The 17,570-nt window shown below is 35.7% G+C and overlaps 4 protein-coding genes across 17 annotated transcripts in view; 1 reads left to right on the top strand and 3 right to left on the bottom strand.

Annotated features, from left to right (window-relative positions):
* Positions 1-9,890, bottom strand: part of Agps (alkyldihydroxyacetonephosphate synthase) — an 18,544-nt gene extending 8,654 nt beyond the window's left edge. Inside the window, exons 1-3 of one of the 3 annotated variants that reach the window (XM_076423733.1) lie at positions 9,749-9,890; positions 9,389-9,516; positions 8,698-8,787 (exon numbers count right to left, since the gene is read on the bottom strand). In XM_076423733.1, coding sequence (XP_076279848.1) covers positions 8,698-8,787; positions 9,389-9,477 — 179 coding nt within the window. In that variant the 5' untranslated portion in view covers positions 9,478-9,516; positions 9,749-9,890. Of the gene's footprint in view, positions 1-8,697; positions 8,788-9,388; positions 9,517-9,600; positions 9,620-9,748 lie in introns of those variants that run through there. The other 2 variants (XM_076423734.1, XM_076423735.1) reach the window with 2 other exon arrangements.
* Positions 9,830-11,847, top strand: Vito (nucleolar protein viriato). Of its 6 annotated transcripts, none has more exons than XM_076423765.1 (4): positions 9,893-10,033; positions 10,883-11,039; positions 11,122-11,227; positions 11,289-11,847. In XM_076423765.1, the coding sequence occupies exons 2-4, from the start codon at positions 10,930-10,932 to the stop codon at positions 11,775-11,777; spliced, it is 705 nt and encodes a 234-aa protein (XP_076279880.1). In that variant the 5' UTR covers positions 9,893-10,033; positions 10,883-10,929; the 3' UTR covers positions 11,778-11,847. The 6 variants fall into 6 exon arrangements, with proteins under 6 accessions (XP_076279876.1, XP_076279878.1, XP_076279877.1 ...); XM_076423766.1 differs by having other exon boundaries at positions 9,919-10,033; positions 10,804-11,039; XM_076423761.1 differs by lacking the exon at positions 10,883-11,039 and having other exon boundaries at positions 9,830-10,055; positions 11,082-11,227.
* Positions 11,709-13,198, bottom strand: Nthl1 (Nth-like DNA glycosylase 1). Its single transcript, XM_076423758.1, has 2 exons — positions 12,364-13,198; positions 11,709-12,251 (listed from the first exon to the last, which is right to left on the bottom strand). Exons 1-2 carry the CDS (start codon positions 12,952-12,954, stop codon positions 11,844-11,846), a joined length of 999 nt encoding a protein of 332 aa, XP_076279873.1. The 5' UTR covers positions 12,955-13,198; the 3' UTR covers positions 11,709-11,843.
* Positions 13,199-13,259: 61 nt separating this feature from the next.
* LOC143208873 (uncharacterized) lies at positions 13,260-17,093 on the bottom strand. Of its 7 annotated transcripts, none has more exons than XM_076423775.1 (5): positions 16,993-17,093; positions 16,125-16,381; positions 15,557-15,577; positions 15,128-15,319; positions 13,260-15,004 (listed from the first exon to the last, which is right to left on the bottom strand). In XM_076423775.1, the coding sequence occupies exons 2-5, from the start codon at positions 16,374-16,376 to the stop codon at positions 14,768-14,770; spliced, it is 702 nt and encodes a 233-aa protein (XP_076279890.1). In that variant the 5' UTR covers positions 16,377-16,381; positions 16,993-17,093; the 3' UTR covers positions 13,260-14,767. The 7 variants fall into 7 exon arrangements, with proteins under 7 accessions (XP_076279890.1, XP_076279892.1, XP_076279891.1 ...); XM_076423777.1 differs by having other exon boundaries at positions 16,997-17,087; XM_076423776.1 differs by having other exon boundaries at positions 16,125-16,378; positions 16,993-17,070.
* Between the last annotated feature and the right edge of the window lie 477 nt (positions 17,094-17,570).

The following is a 17,570-nucleotide window of genomic DNA, read 5'->3' on the forward strand; positions in this document are numbered from 1 at the left end:
TCCATAATAATGGTAATAACCGCGCATCAGGGTCCATTCCATGAACGAGCAAAATAATCAATGTTTTACTTTGGATTTTACTGTGTGCGTTAACGCGCAGTATTTCATTTCGCAAGTAGGAAAAGGAAAATCAATTTTTATCAATTAAAGAAAAAACAAAAAAGAAGGAATAAAATAAATTGCCGGTAATTATACATATAGAAGTACGCCTTCCTCTCCGATTTTGAGGAAATTTAAATATGTTATAGATTTCGACGTTTTGTGAACAACTTTCCCCTATACATGTTACCGCCGCTCGATTTTAGTTTTCGAGATATTCGCAAAAAACTATCGCTAATACTGTATGTATTGAATTTTCCGTATTCTTGCACGCTGCGTGACAACGTAAGCCTGTCCCGGCGCGGCCGGGACTTTGTTTACTTTTTGTTTCTAAACGCGCTTTGGAAATGAGAGAGAAAACAGGGTTTCACTCTGGTCATACATATACAGGGTGAGCTTTTAATTTTGGATCGGCCTTTTGGACCGGCCCACAGTGGGCCAGATCCTATAAGTAGGAGGAAAAAAGTCCGAAATTGAAGATAAAAAGATATAAGTATTGGTGAATATTTTATGTAGATTCCCCTGAGTCGTAAAGTGACCTCTGATATTAGTATTATCAACAATAAAACAAATGACGAAGGCAAAAGACGAGGGCAAATGCCACGTTGCGTTGTTTAACGTTTCTCCAACGTTTGCTGCGAAATATTGAGTATCAGAACGTGTGTTGTGATTATCTAGCAAACACTTTTATATTCATAATAACATGAATTCAACAATTGAAATTAAGTACAGAACTACAGATTTATCAATTTGGTGGTTCAGATTATTGTTTATATTTCGGGAAATCTTGACAGTCCGTTTCTTGTAAGTTTTTGTAAAGTGAGAAGCCAATTGAAACTATTTTTAGTCGATAGTAACATTCTTGTACTTGATATAAATTCAAAAGTTTCTTGCCTGTAGTTGCCATTTTATGAGAAATAATTTTTTTGGTATATCGTGAACCTGTTATTAACTCGACGCGACATGGTACTTAATCTGCAAAAATTAGGACTAGTACAATTCACTACGACAGAGAAAATCGGCAAATTATTGTAATTTATTTAGAAAATAAATTGCAAAATCAAAATTTTTCGAAAGCTGGTCTTGAAAAATATGTATCAAATTTTACAATAGTTCTAAAACGCTACTGGATTAAATGCCACAGGATATTTAAATTACTAGAAACTAAGTACACTAAATAAAAATAAAAATAGAAAATAAAATTTTGTTGCACGGGCATGATGGTAATAAAACACTTTCTGTTACCAATTGGGAACATACCCGAGGAAGCACAGGAATCCCATAATGTGGACGTTAGGTACTTCCGTGAACATAATACCAGAAAAAATAATAGATTAGCAACAAATGGAGATCTGTTAAAGAGACTGATACTTGCATCAGATCCTCTAATAGCTCATATGCGAGTCCCAAGTTATAAACGAGACTTGCCTTTGTCAGAGGAAGCTATGGAAATAATACTCTTTCCAAAAGATGCACAACGTGAAGAAAATTATGAAAACTATATTCCTGATGAAGATTATACATGTATGCTGGATGTGGAAACGAAATCTGATGATGCGGAGACTATGTAAATTATAATGTATATACGAGTATATCGGTAATTTATGAGTTTTACAAATATATGTATACAACACACACTCAATCATGGACAGCAATATGTCATTAAGCCCAAAGCACAGTTCATTACCATATGTAAGAAGCATTAGTTATAGCCACGAAGCGGCCCGCATATTTTGTAAACTTCTGATTCTATCGATTTAATTTTTGTCACAATCGATTTAAAATAACAAAATACGTAGGCAGTAGCATTGCCGTTGATATAAATATAATTTTAGATTTTTTTTCCTCCTACTTATATGTACGATCTGGCCTACTGTGCGGCCCTCTCCGCTCCCCCACCACCTAATCCTTACTAATTCTGATCGCATGATTTTCATTACTAGTTCAAATTCTACATATATAGCCGTAATACAGAATTTGAACCAGTAATGAAAATCATGCGATCAGAATTAGTTTGGATTAGGTGGTGGGGGGGGGGGCGGAGAGGGCCGATCCGACCGCGCATACGAAAATCCAGGAGTAGTCTTTCAAAATTGAAAGCTCACTCTATACATACAGGGTGTTCGAAAAGTCTGGAAACGGTCGAATATCTAAAAAATAAAGCATTTTAGAGAAAAATGGTTGAGACATATATTTTATGGTTTCGCAAGGGCTATAAGATGGCGCCATTGGTTTGACCTTGAAGAATCATTTGAAGGTCACGTGAAGGTTACCTCAATTTTTTTAAATGGCACCCCCTATTTTTGATTACATATTTTTGTAGCTAATCTCGAGAGCTTTCCAAAACACTAGAATCAAATGTTTTTTCATGAATTACTTTTCGAGTTATAAGGCTTCAAAGGTACAATACCGCCGGCATTAGCGTTAACCGAGATGTACCACGTGGAGGTTGCACGGTCGGATTTACATCTCTTGTGTGTGTGTATGTGCGTGTGTGCGTGTGTAAACGGGTTTTTACTGTATTAAATGTTCGAATTGTTTTCCTTCTGCTGCTTGACAATGACCTAATCGTAGATAAAATTCATTTAATACGTTTCGTCTCATTTCTGGTGAGATAAGATTTATGTATTTGGTGCAGTATGCGTTCCCTAAGGTCTGCCAAATTAGCAGGTTTCGTTACGTATACATTGTTTTTAACATACCCCCATAAAAAGTAGTCCAATGGAGAAAGATCTGGTGATCTAGAGGGCCACTCTATTTCTCCACGTCTTCCTATCCATCGGTTTGGGAAAGTATTAGTTAAATATTGACGCACTATTACTGCATAGTGTGGCGGTGCACCATCTTCTTGAAACCAAATATTTTGTATATTTCCGTCAAACAAATTGTCAATATGTAGCAGGAAGTATTTGATTTCGCAATAAATCTAATTAAATGTTTGCATTTAAGTTGACTTCGATAAAGGAGGGCCCGATAATACCACGTTTGCAAAAACCCGCCCACACGTTTAGTTTTTGGGGATACTGTGTGTGGAGATCACACATCCAGTGAAGATTCTCGTCACTCCAATAGCGGCAATTCTGACGATTTACTGTACCATTTAATTCGAAAGAAGCTTCGTCGGAAAAAGTGATGTTTGTGAAATGACGGGAAAACCCGTTTACACACGCACACACGCCCGCACACACGCACATACACACACACACAAGAGATGTAAATCCGACCGTGCAACCTCCACGTGGTACATCTCGGTTAACGCTAATGCCGGCGGTATTGTACCTTTGAAGCCTTATAACTCGAAAAGTAATTCATGAAAAAACATTTGATTCTAGTGTTTTGGAAAGCTCTCGAGATTAGCTACAAAAATATGTAATCAAAAATAGGGGGTGCCATTTAAAAAAATGGAGGTAACCTTCACGTGACCTTCAAATGATTCTTCAGGGTCAAACCAATGGCGCCATCTTATAGCCCTTGCGAAACCATAAAATATATGTCTGAACCATTTTTCTCTAAAATGCTTTATTTGTGAGATATTCGACCGTTTCCAGACTTTTCGAACACCCTGTATACATATGTATGACCAGAGTGAGACTCTGTTTTTTCTCTCATCTCCGCAGCGTGTTTAGAAACAAAAAGTAAACAAACGCCGCGCCGTGACAGGCTTACATTGTCACGCAGCGTGCAAGAATACGGATAATTCAATACAGTATATGTATTAGCAATAGTTTTTTGCGAATATCTCGAAAACTAAAATCGAACGGCGGTAACATGTATAGGGAAAAGTTGTTCAGAATGATGACCTCGACAACATATTTCAAGGTCGTCAAAATCGGAGAGGAAGCCCTACTTCTATATGTATAATTACGAAATTGTCTAGTTAGTGGTCAATTAATAGTTTTTACAGACAGAGATTTCGTATAATAAAGCGACATACCAGATAAAGAAAAGGCAAAAAAGAATGAATAAAATAAATTATCTAGTTATTGGTGAATTAACAGTTTTTACAGACAGAGATTTCGTGTAATAAAGTTACAGTGAAATGTTCAACTTTGAACATTTCCTCCGTTTTCATTTTGCAAGCAGGAAAAGGGAAATCAATTTTTCACACATAATGAAAAACATGAAAGGAAGAATAAAATAAATTATCTAATTAGTGGTTAATTAATAGTTTTTGCAGACAGAGATTTTTCGTTCAACTTTGAATATTTCCTCTGTTTTAATCGAGAACCGAGATTCTTACAGAGATTTTGCAAACTCCTCGAAACGCGATGCGACGCACAACATACACAATGATTGAAGTTCGACGAGTGTCTATTTCTGATGTCATAGCGTCGACGATTCTGCTATGTTGGTAATTGCAGCACACAAAATATTCATCTTTTTACGCCCATATTTCTAATGAATGCATTTCATGAAATAACAGTTACTTATGAATATTTTGTGTGCTGCCTTGAGACTGCCTCAACAAAATCGCTTGCAATTAGATGATAAACTACGTAATACGTTTTCTTACAATTTTTCGTGGACACATAAATTACAACTAGAAACGAACCAGATAGTTTTTGTTAAACCACTTTATAGATACATACCATAAATATGTATCCATTCGTTGAAAAAAATTGGTTTTCAAACGATAACGTTAAACGGAGTGTCGATTAAACGTAAAATTACAAAGAGGTTTTCTACGGATACGAAATTATATAATTGTAGCACTGTGTGTGTGAGTAATGATTCGGTTTAGGTTCGTCGCGAGCGGAACTGGGTTCAATAGCACTTTTGACCCTTGTATGGCTTTTCCTCGGTTCTTTATGTGCCTCTGTTGAAGGTCCCTTATGGCGGTGTGAAAAATGCATACCACAAAAACCCATAAAAGGAACGCGTGTATCTGTCTGGTAATTAACACGTGCAGGATCGCTCGGTAACAGCGTTCGTTCGCATTCATTAGAATTCATTTGCTGAATGAGACTGATTTTGCTATATTTCAAACTCTGGCGAAAAGTTATTCGATGACAGTTGTTGTATTTTATGAGGTATTTAAGGTCAAACTGTACAGAATTAGCGTAGATACCGGTTCTTTCCAAATTCACAGAATTTCAAAGCATCATTAATACACCATTTAAAAGAGAATAACGTGTTTCAAATTGGACCCAGCAGCTTGAGCTCGTTTTTAACGTGTCAGAACGATTGGTTTACGACATAATGTGTGAAGAAAATTATTCGTCTCGTTTTAAAATTATTCGCTTCGTATCGTTTTCATTATCTAGGATTCTGGCATGTTGTAATCGAAGCAGTGTGTTGAGGTAGTAATAACTTTAATAACTTTAAAATATTAATTGATCGTTGTCCCAAAGGCAAAATTCGTGTTGCTGCGTCAATGTGTTAATTGCGACTGCTATGTCAGTAGATTATTATTAAGTACTGCACCTGTATATGCTAACAATACTGATATTTCTTATCGGAAATGTCATTATCTGCTTTGCAACAATTTTACGTAGAACTATGTGAAACTGTAACGTGTTAACCTTGCGAAGTTCTGCAGTAATTTTCTTTAAAATATTATTTTTATTTTCCATGTAAATCTCGAGCGAATTAGCTTCTACATGAAACTCTATCTGGAATTCTTGATTCAGTTGTAATAAGGTAACGCGAGTCTGTTGTTTTAGGTAATATACGAGAGCAATAATTGTTAATCATTAAGTACTGCACCTGTATGTGCTAACAATACTGATATTTCTTATCGGAAATGTTACACGTAAACATGTTAACATTTCTAAAGTATGTATAACTCTTTTCTGCAGTGATTTTCTTGAAAATATTATTTTTATTTTCCATGTACATCAAACGAATTAGCTTTCACATAAAACTCCATCTGGAATTCTTGATTCAGTTGTAATAAGGTAAAGCGTGTCCGAGAAAGGTAATATATGTATGAGAACAATAATTCCGACATGTAAAAATTGTATTCCACAATAATTAAGTCCGAAATATAAATTTAGGAATGAAGCGAATGTTTTTCACATGCGCGCACGAATTATCGTACGCGCGTTAATGTTATGCGCAATGATCGAAGTCCTTTCCGCTCATTAATAAATTCGAATAAATTATAATGATCGTACTAATGAGCAATTGATCATCTTTTAAATATTTTACGTTTACTCGAAGACAACTTGGCATGTCTATGTTGTCTCAAGAATCTTCGCTGTTTTCCCCTAACAAATCGTACGCTATTTTAACATCTTCGTTTTTGTAAGTTCAAGGTAAAAAATAAAAATGTTCTTTTCATAGATTCGCCGCTGTAAACAAGTCAACAATTTAGTAGAAAAAAAGACTACGAAAAAACGAGTAAAAATTTTTGAAACCCGACAGTTTTGACTTTCTAAAATTCCCGTGCAAGTATGCTATCAGTGGCATAAATTAGCATAATGTAAGAACATAAATCTCCATCCTCGACAAAACCGAGTGGCCAAACAATAATTCACAAAAATTAAATCAGCCTCTACCAGAAGTGACTCGCAGTATTTCTTTAATAATTTCGTTTACGTGAATTTTGACCGTACGAATATTTTTTCATCGAATTATAAGTGAAACATGGTTTACGATGCCTAAATCTGAATACAATAAAACATCGAGGATCGTCGAGTTTCTGCATATAATACAAAATAAAAGTAACTAATTGTCGTTTGACCTCGAAGGTTCGTAAATTACTACGATCATGGCTTGCGCAACGTAGGACATTCTACTGCAAAAATAATATTTGCAGTGGCACGTTCACGATTTTTACCGTGGCGGACAAATAAACGATACCGCGTGTGCTCGGAATCTAAATACGGGGACCCGAGAAAATCTAACGATCAATTTCTGAGAACTACGTGACAAATATTGATCACAAATTCCTTTTTTCTTTGCAGCCGCGTTTTCCCAAGAAATCTAATGCATCGGCAAATAGTACGTCTACTACTCGCCGCTACCACAGCTAGAAAAAATAGAATTTTAGGATGTGTCGTCAGTTATTTCTATCACAATTGTCTGTACATTTCTTCGATGGAACAAGTTTGCAACCGCGTAACACTGGCGAGCCGATGATTAGGCTCACACGCCGCCCCTTTAACTATACATTACTATGACGCGAAGCTCGATTTCCCCAACATTTAAAATGTGTTGCTATTCAACGAATTTATAATTCAATTACAGTACGAGTAAATGATTTTTTGATTTCCTTCATTTATAAAATGTTCCAGGTCGGATGAAATTTTTGGAGTGTTACGAAAAGGTTAATCCTAAGGAGAGTGAAAGAATTTTATTGTTTTCTTGTTAGTTTTATTGTTTTCTTTATTTCGAGAGACTAACAAATGGAAGAGAATGAATTGCATCAAAATAGATAAGAAAGTCAAATAGAAAAGCAGGCTACATATATGATATGGGTTATCAAAATTTAGAGAAGATAAGAATACATATAGATCTGCTTGGGAGGTACATAAACATTCACGAAATTTCAGTTAGCCGTTAACTTTGCGGAACAAAGTGTATAGAAAGGAAGCTATTAAACTACAAACTTGGAAACAATTTTGTCGCGTGCAATTAGCGCGATAAAACAGCAATTTACCGTGCAAAATGCTCGCGCTACTAAAAAAGAACGTGGTATGAATAATTTCCGAACATTTCGTATTTGTCGATATAGCACGAAAATTGGGAAAAATGTGAGACAAATTGGGAACTGCATTTTTTTCAATATATTCAACTGTTTATAACATGTAGCAATTCGTGTAAGGTTCAGATAAAATTCTACAGAAACAATATTTATAATTTTTGTCGCGATTCTTGTAAATTACAATTTTATCGATCTTTTTTTGAAAACTAGCTCAAATCGAGTATAAAGTTTTTTCTGGCTGGCTGTAAGCAGCAATTTGGTTGTCTGCTTTGTTATTTACATGCAAATATAGAAATTATACGGAAACCAAGTTTGATTCCGTGCCACGAGGCTGAATGAATAAAGATCATTATAATATAAATTATATGCATATTTTACGTGTTAAACAGCTGCATGTATAACAAGTTTACCGACAAACAAGAACTTGTTTTCGTATATTCCTTATATAAATTTCTTTCCCAATAGATCTCTGCTTAACGCATCCTTTCGTCGCGTCCAATTAAATTTACAAGTCGCAAATAAGATATTCTATTATAATTTTTACATTGTACATGTAATTTTTATATGAGTAGCACAGTGCGTTAAAACTATTGTTACATTTTTTATTTTAAAACGTTTAAAACAATAGTGTGATGATTAACAGCTATCTCTCGAATAAATTAGACATAATTTCATTCTTAAGTCAGGGACATTTATTTCAACCACAATAGTTACCTCTTTAACTATAACACAAATATTGCAAGTCACGTCAATGGGTGTGATTAGTACTCCTTTCGATAGTTTAATAATAGGAGAGAGAGAACACAAAAACGGCTCCATGTAAAATACCAAGTCACCCATAAAATAAGACATTACACCAAAAAATGCAGTCCTCTTTTTTTTTATTGGAAACTCCTATTAATTCGTTGAAGGATATTTACATAAACATAAATATGCATATAAACGCTCACCTATTACCGGTAAACTCGAGGATACTCTTGCTATTAACCCGAAACTCGGAATCCTTATATCCCCAGCCATTCCACTTCAGTAATTCCTGCCTTGAAACATTCAGAGAAACAATCGAGTCATTATACATTGCTAACAACGCGAATTACCATTAAGGAAATAGTTTTAAAAAACCGATCCAACATCGAGAAGAAAACGAAAGTAATTTGAAATTGAAATTTGCGACGTTCTCGGCGCGCATTTCGTATACCACGTGACCGATCGTCTGACCAATCAGCGGAAAGTGTTAACTCTCTCGGATAGCGAGCAAGAATACGATAAAACGATTCGACTTTCATAAAGTAAATAACGAACAGTTCGAAAGCTTGTACGGTAGAAAATAAGAAAAATCCGACTGATTCGACCAAATACCGTGTGAATGAACAATGTCGGAAAAGAATCACGGCAAATAGAGAAACGGGAATAACTATTATCGATCGATTTGTATCTGCCCGGTGCACGAATAGCGCAAAGGGGTGCTTTGAATTAGCCACATATCTGCCGATGAGTCAGCTGGTGCTCGAAGGCGTGGTGACAAATAAATTGAACAAAGGTTTCGCAGCAGAGCCACGGTAATTCGCAAGGCTGAGCCTTCGCGGTACTATTCTACTTTGGGGACCGACGCAAACCAGAAATCGCCGGTACAACACTGACCTATTCTGCGGCACGACGCTCTCGAAACTGGTGGGTCCATTTAAATTCTCCACATCCTCGGCCGTTCCCGTTTTCATAATAGTCGACATATCCTATCGACTGCGCTGCGAAGGGCCTAACCTTCCGATCTGCACAACACACGAGCAAACTGTAAGCGCAGGTGCTCGAGCGCGCGCTCTTCGCGGCAGTATGTTGACTATTGACACGCGCACCGGCAAACCAAATTTAAATCAATAGAGCCCCCGCCCTACAACTGCCCGCCTCCCGAGTTGGATCTTCCTCGTCGTGAAAAGAACCAATCACTTATACCCGATACATTCTCACATTGGAAATGACGGGACGGGACACGGTTTCACTCACCACGCACGACCATTCCTTACGCACATGTCCCATGGATCGTGTGCTAGGTATATCTCTCGCCCAGTTTGAGGGATTCTTTTCATGAAACGGATTACCCACGCATGCGTCGCGGCCCACCAGACCTCGAACCAGGGACTCTCGTCAAACCTCCCGCAGATATTTTCGTACCTAAAATTCACGAGAACCGCAAGTTATGTCAAATCAAGTATCACGATACCACACGAATCACTAATCTTCAAAGTATACAAGGATTCTCGTCGGTTCCTGTCGTTCAGAGAAGGCGAAGTAATAAACCATAATTATCCACGTAAAGAATTAACATCTATATATATGCATATATATTATGTACGTGAGCATTCTGGCTTTTTCCAATATTAAAGAGTGCACCACGTGTTATTTGTTGTTGTGTTTTCAACAATTTTCTTATTATCATCGATTTAACGAACCAGGTGAACACCTGCGGCGTAATATATATAATATTCTTGAAACTGCCGCTTCTTATAAGTATTTATTATTCCTTATTCATAAATGTTATATATGCGTTACCAAGTTTTTATATACAACTATTTTATTATTACCTGATAACTTCTTTCGGTTAGCAGTATCTAAAATATTTACAACCTACACCGGACAATAATTCTTTTGTATGTTGTCTTACTTCATCGCATATATAAATAACAAATTTTGCTGTAAAGGAAAACTAAAGAATGCTTTTGCAAACAATGTTCGCAACTAAGTAAAGACACTCGATAGACTACTTGAAGTTTACACGAGCACCCTCTACGAAAATGTTTTACTACTAAATTATGAACGGCGAGGTTTTCAAATTTCTATCAATGCAATTTATTTTGAAAAATCCTTGTCGATCGAGCGCTTCTATAATATGATAATTGCCCTGAATGAATGGAGCAAATATTTTAGTGAAAATGTATTCCAAAGATCCCAATATTTAAAAAATGTAATCAATGATATCGATATTATATTTGATTTCCTACCACTATTCCAAAGAGTTCTCTAATGAATTTTATGAAAACTATTTTCATGAAATTCATTAGAGTGACTATATAGAGGAGAGACTTTGAAAAATGATACCGATGCTTTCCGCGGTGCCATAACTCGTGAACACTCGTGAAGCTGTTTAGCAACTCGAAACTTGTGCACACCTAACCTAAATCACAACCATGGTGTTACACGGAAAAATGCAACCAAAATTACTCAACGTAAATCGAATTCCTGGTCAACCGAAAAAACGTAGAAAAATAACCCTTGTATTTGACGAAAAGAAAAGACGGTAATTACATACGAAGCTAAATTAATGAAATAATAAATATAGGTTATGAACACTGTGAACATTTCAACACTTCCGAATACAGAGAATTTTTGACAGGATTTCATAAAAGAAAAGTGCAACGGCAGAAGAAAGCTCAAGAGGAATTGCAACAACAGTTGAAAGAAGAACGAAAAAAGATTAAACAGGAAGTAAGTATTTGTACAAAACCGTATCCCTTTAATATTACAATAATATACATCGTTTTCGTAGGCACGCGAACGTTATAAGAATTTAGTGTCTAGCAGAGACATTCCAGAAATTCAACAATTATTGTCTCAACAAGAATACGAAACGCAAGGACATACTGTTAGCATTTTAGAGCTGAACGTTGCGGATCTCGCAGAAAAAGATGCGTTTATTGGTGAGAACGAGGGTCTTAATGAAGAAGAAGACGAAGAAGAGGAGGAGAATAATGAAAATTCAGAAAACGACGAAGAAATTGTAGGAATGACATTGAACAAAAAGAAACAAGTTAAAACCTCGAAACCTAATTCAAAAGATAAAACAGTTGGTACTAGGAAAGATATAAAACGAGAGATTAAGAAAGCTGCATTGAAGCACGTGCAAAAGAGTAAAGCGTTTCAACAAAAACAGAACTTAGAACGCAATAAGAATAAAAAGGAAAGTATGAGAAAATTGAAGAGAGCACAGAAAGCTCAGAAGCGTAGTGGAAAATTTAAGAAAACGGCGAATCGCTGAGGAATTTTTATTTCACTTTTTTAATACTGTAAATAAACATAGTTTGTAATAAATATTTTGAAAAAATTAAGTCTTCTTTGTTGCTCCGCGTTTCATAGAAGATGGACATATATTTTTATTAAGGCATTCTGAACATTTTGGAAATCTGGGTAAACAAATTTCCTGTCCAAAACCAACGAGTAAATGATTTACCTCCTTCCAAAGATCTTTTGGAAGCCAATTTTCCAATGCGATCCTGGTTTCTTCTGGAGTTTTGGTCGGTTTCTCTGCCCACTTTAATCTGTTGGTAATGCGATGCACGTGTGTGTCTACACCGATGCCGGATACGTGTCCCCATGCGATTTGCATGCAAATATGAGCCATTTTTGGTCCTACACCAGGTAAATCGCATAATTCTTTCACTGTGCCAGGAATATCACCTCCGTACTTGTCCATCAAGATCTTGGATGTCTTCTTAATATATTCCACTTTTCTCTGAAACGCATTGTTACATTTTAAATAGGTATTTTATATAGTACTGATTCTATTAGGTCGATGCAAAAGTTCTGCATCGACTATAGATTTATTAAGTTGAAAGAAATTATACCTTATAAAATCCAACAGGATATATAAGTTTCTCAAGAACTTCATCAGGAATATTTGTTAGTACTTCTGGAGAACATCCGAAGGTGTTTAATCTTTGCATAGCTGCGTGTGTAACTTGATCTTTAGTCTGACTGCTGAGCATCAATGCGATTAACGATTGATATCTAGAAAGTTTTGCAGGAGCTTTAGGATCTGCGCATTTGTGACAACCCATTTCATCCACCGGTGCTGTTTCATATTTTCGCATTTCCTTAATGTTCTCTAAAGTAGTTTCCCAATTTGCTGGCATCCATTTGTTTTCATCCATCGTGATCTCCTCCTTCGCAATTTTTAAATTTTCAATTTTTACATCCTGTTTTTTCACTTGATCTTCGCTCCCTGTTTCTTCGTATTTTATTGTTACCGGTGTACGCTTTCTCTTCGCAGTTTTTCGTGGCAATGTAACGTTTTCTTCACTATCGAAATATTTCGAAGTTGCAGTCGATGCATCTTCGTTACCGGTCTTATTTCCAGATCGTAACGATCTCGTTGATGCAAGCGTATTAAGTTTCAACTTTTTACTCATTTTCGAAAGAGTATAACGCAATGACATACAAACGAAATTACTGTTTAAACTAACAGATATTTATAAACTAATTATGTACATCCATGTTTGCAAGACAACATAACCTTCCGCACACTGTTTTCCAAAAACTTCAAATTTGAATCGCAAGGAGCCGCACATGCGCACGATTAATGTCAAAATTGACGAATGAACGCGCACGTGTGAATTATTCAAATTTTGTGCGACTACAGAAGTACCTAATGTCTAATGACTAATTCTTACGTAAAACCTAAGATATTTACATTAAACGAAGAAAAATCAATAAAAGGAAAACATCGGGGGGATCGAAAATATTATTTTTCAATTATTTATTTTTCTTATATAAGGAGAATACTTACAGAAATAATTGCATAAATTATATGTATAACTTCTACAGCTTGGATTTTACAGAAATTGTTGAAAAAGTAATAACATATACATATTCGTTCTACGATAGCATTGAATCCAGATAAAGTTTTCAGAAGTTTGTTCGACCATCTCCAAAATATACCGATTCATAAATTCTTATGAACAATTAAAACACTCCGACTTCAGAGTCGTAAAAGGCTTCGGTAAACTGGTTACAGTAAACTTATAAATTATTAAGATAAATTATATCGATACTTACGAATAATTATATTTTATACATATGAGAAAAATTGGTCTTTTTCGTCGTAAATGTAATTTTAATACAAAGTAAAATTATATCACATATAAATAAAAAATTTTTCACTTAGAAATACTTCGATAATCTTTCCGGATTGCGTGTATAGATTATCTTATCATATGTACACAATATGACCCAGTCTCAATATTAATATGAAAAATCAGTAAAACTAACTCCAAAAGTCCGTTGAAGGATAAAATATTGTATTATAAAAAATGTACCTGTTATTATAATATACATACATACGTGCTAATTAAACTGTATGTAATTCGATTTATTAATTACAAATAACATAAGTATAAAACCGGTAAAGTAATATAACAAAAATTGTGCAGTGCTTCCCCTTCACTGCCCCGTTATCGCACTGTTCTCTTCAAGATAGGATTGCTTTATGCCGTACTTTATGTTAAGTTACTCTAATTATATGTATACATATCCGTTTACTTTGTAAATATCGCTCATTCTTCATCATATACATACAGATGAGCAAATATTTTGTTATGTATATTGTCAGTCACACTTAACGCTGCCGTTACATTCAATTTAGACAGAATAAAATATTATTTATTTATACATGCACTCTTAAATGGTCTTTCTCAAAGACTGGTACTTTACAACTATAACTTACCACCACACCGAACCGATTGGTATTGCTATTATTACTAAACATGCTATGCATTTAAACAGTAATGAAAAGAACTTTCTGGAAAATACATTTGAAACCATTTCGTTCGAACGTTTCTAGCATCTGGATCCAATGCTTATCTAACATATCACCAATGATAATGGACGGAGTGGAGAAATGCATAGGTAAACGGAAATAGATAAAATTTTAAGTAATAGAAGTATGGACATAGAAACCTCTTACATTAGTAAGTACTTGTGCTGGTACTCTATAAAAACAAAACTTTTTACATCTTTTTTTCATTGAACAAGCAAACGAAAAGTATTTGTATAAGTCTTATAGGATTAATGTTAAAATAGCTACCAAAAAAAGTCGGAAAAGAGTAAATGTTTTGTTCACGAGAAAGTCAAAGTAAATGGCAAACTGGCAAAGACTGCGATTCCGATCGATTCGCATAAAAATTAAAGATTCGTAAACAGTGTCCATGTCATGTGTTCTTACTACACACCGATGCAGTTTAACTTTTGTACTCAACCTGGAATCTGATTAGCAATAGTATTAGGGCCGATAGAAATGGTTGGAGGAATCGTAGAGTCCTGCATTAGAGTGCGTGTCTCTTCTTCCTGATCGGAAAGCGGTATTGCCGGAGTGTCGTGCGAACTCGACTGCTTCAGCTTTAGTTGGCTCGGCAACTCCGTAAGTACTGGCCCGTACTGCGAAGTGGAACCCACCAGCAAGTCAGTCGATGGATTCAAACCGCCCAACATCTTTCCTCATAGCAACGCGTATATAAGATAAAGAAACGAACGTACCAACCAGAGCATGCATCGCTTCCGGTAAATAAAACAAAACTCAAAACATAAAATGTACTCAAAAAATTTTATGCCTACCTGACCACTGCTTCCAACCATTTCGCTTCTCGGAGACTGCTCGCGACGGAAGAAACGAAGCCAAGCCCAAGCGAGGCCGAACAACACTCCTACCAGCATTATACCGGCACCTAGTGCTATAGAACTTGTTGCACCATCTTTCTTGTGTTCTTCCACATTTGTTTCAGATGTTGGATGGTCGTCCACCTTCATCTACAATTGTATCTTAATTTACATCTTGTGCACGATTAACAAGAAACATGGAAATACAGAAACTACAGATAAAAGCAACTAATTAAGATGGAGCTGTTTCGGAGAATGTTTTGACGGGTCGAACGAACGTTATAAATATAATGGTCGTTCCATATGTTTAGGTTTATTATCTAAATTATACTTAAACAGATCTGAACTAGGAAATAAATCGACAATCTTAATTTTCAAATTTATTACCTTAGATATTCTTCTGGCTTGCTTCATTCGCAAAAGCAGAAACAACGACAGTAGACATTTGAAAGAAATATACATGGTAACTCCCTAAGATTAAATTGCTAATAAAAGAGACCCGTTAGAAAGATATAAGGGTGATTCGATGTCGTGTAGCGCCTATTGTACTGATTTAGGAACTTTTCGAACGTATCGTGTACTAAAGGGAGTAGATTCGTTTTTCATTTCTCGCTAATGCAAAGATGGGGTTTTCCATTAGTCAAAAACACTAGATAAAAGATCAATCTAGGCTGCGATTGCCCTCAAAAGCACTATTTGTACGTTTACGAGGCGTAGTAATGGGACTTTTGAGTCCATCTTTTATCTAGCGCTTTCCATTACCGAAAAACCCCATCTTTGCATTATCGAGAAATGAGAAGATGCATCCCGGACCCGTGTTATTCTAAAAACGAGTCTACCCCCATAAAATGTGAAATATGAAATTGTCGGAGAATAATGAAGATAGATGTTGACATATACACAAGAAGCAAGATGTATCTGTATCGTAAAGGTTGATAAACAATGTTGAAATTACCTCTGTCTTATTTTCCTGTGGTGTGTCATCTGATACTAAACAGATCAGCATGGTAGTCAAAGCAGCAGCGGTAAATGATAAAGCAACTGAAAGCAATACCCATTCGAACCATTTTCTGGAACTTAGTTTGTGCCGGGATATGATTCTCCAGAAACTACTTCTGAAACCACCTCCTCCTCCAGCACCGTCACCACCACTGCCATACGTGTAACCCACTGTTGTGGGTTGATAAACAGCCCCGCTGTCTGGCATGTCTTCTTGTGGAATCATAGGAAAAAACGTCATTCTTTCTTGTGCCCAACTATTTAAAGGGCACTTTACACGCTCACAGAAAGTTTTCTCGAAACTGCTGATCGAGCCGATCGAGGTTCGGCAAAAATTCGTGTCGCTCAACGGAACACAAAAAACGATTGACAACCCGGAAATACGTCGATTTCAGTGAATGTTTATAATTATTTCCAGGTTACTATCGTGTGCACGATGACCTTAATTTCCACAACGTTATCGTTATATATAAGTGTACATTCGCAATGCAGATTCAACCCGAATACAGTAATGAGATATGGGACGGGTTTTTTTCTCGCGCATGCGCGTTGAATTTAGCATCAGTAAAGCAAGTAATATAAATATTTCGATAAATTTGGGTAGCTTGATCGCCCTGCGTAATTTTGGAAAACTTGTTACGATTCTATTGTGCAAAATGAATGTTAACATGTGTGTATATACGTATAATGTATAAATATATAATAACTGTGAATATATATATGTATATATTTCACATTTTTCCTTTATTTCGGGGATTAGGGAAGCACAGGGAGCTAAAATAACTTTCAATAAAATATATAATAAAAAAATAAAAATATTTTACCAACGTTTTCTGCTAAGATAAGGAAAACTGCCTACTACACTACTGTTCACATACTATTTTGTTGATACGACTCAAGCATTCTCTAGTGAAACGTGTTGTCACTAAATACCCATGGCGGGCATTTTAAAATTTGTACCAACCCTCATGTTCCTCTAAATTGTATATTAGAAATGAAGCGTTTATAATAGAAAAGTAAAATACAATTTATTTATAAAATAAACACATACTCGAAGGTATTTTTCATTTTACAACAATTGTTTGTCGTCAGCTGAATAACATGTTTCATTAAAAAAATCCAGAATATCCTGTAAGCTGTCCAACACACCAACTTTTCAACTTTGCAAAGTATCGTCGTTATAATTACAAATTATGATTTAAAGTATGCAATTTTTACTTAATGGTAAAACCTACCTTATGGAAATCGTTCAAAAGTCCTGTTTTTTCCCTTCCGCATTAAAACAGACGCTATGCAATTTGTCGAAAGCATTTTTGGGACTAACTCCTGCTCCATTTAGTATACTGGATAAATTATGCACCGTAAAATTTGTTTGTAGATTTATTTCGCATTCTGCCGACCA

Source organism: Lasioglossum baleicum, chromosome 5 (genome assembly GCF_051020765.1).
Source record: "Lasioglossum baleicum chromosome 5, iyLasBale1, whole genome shotgun sequence".
Taxonomy (NCBI): domain Eukaryota; kingdom Metazoa; phylum Arthropoda; class Insecta; order Hymenoptera; family Halictidae; genus Lasioglossum; species Lasioglossum baleicum.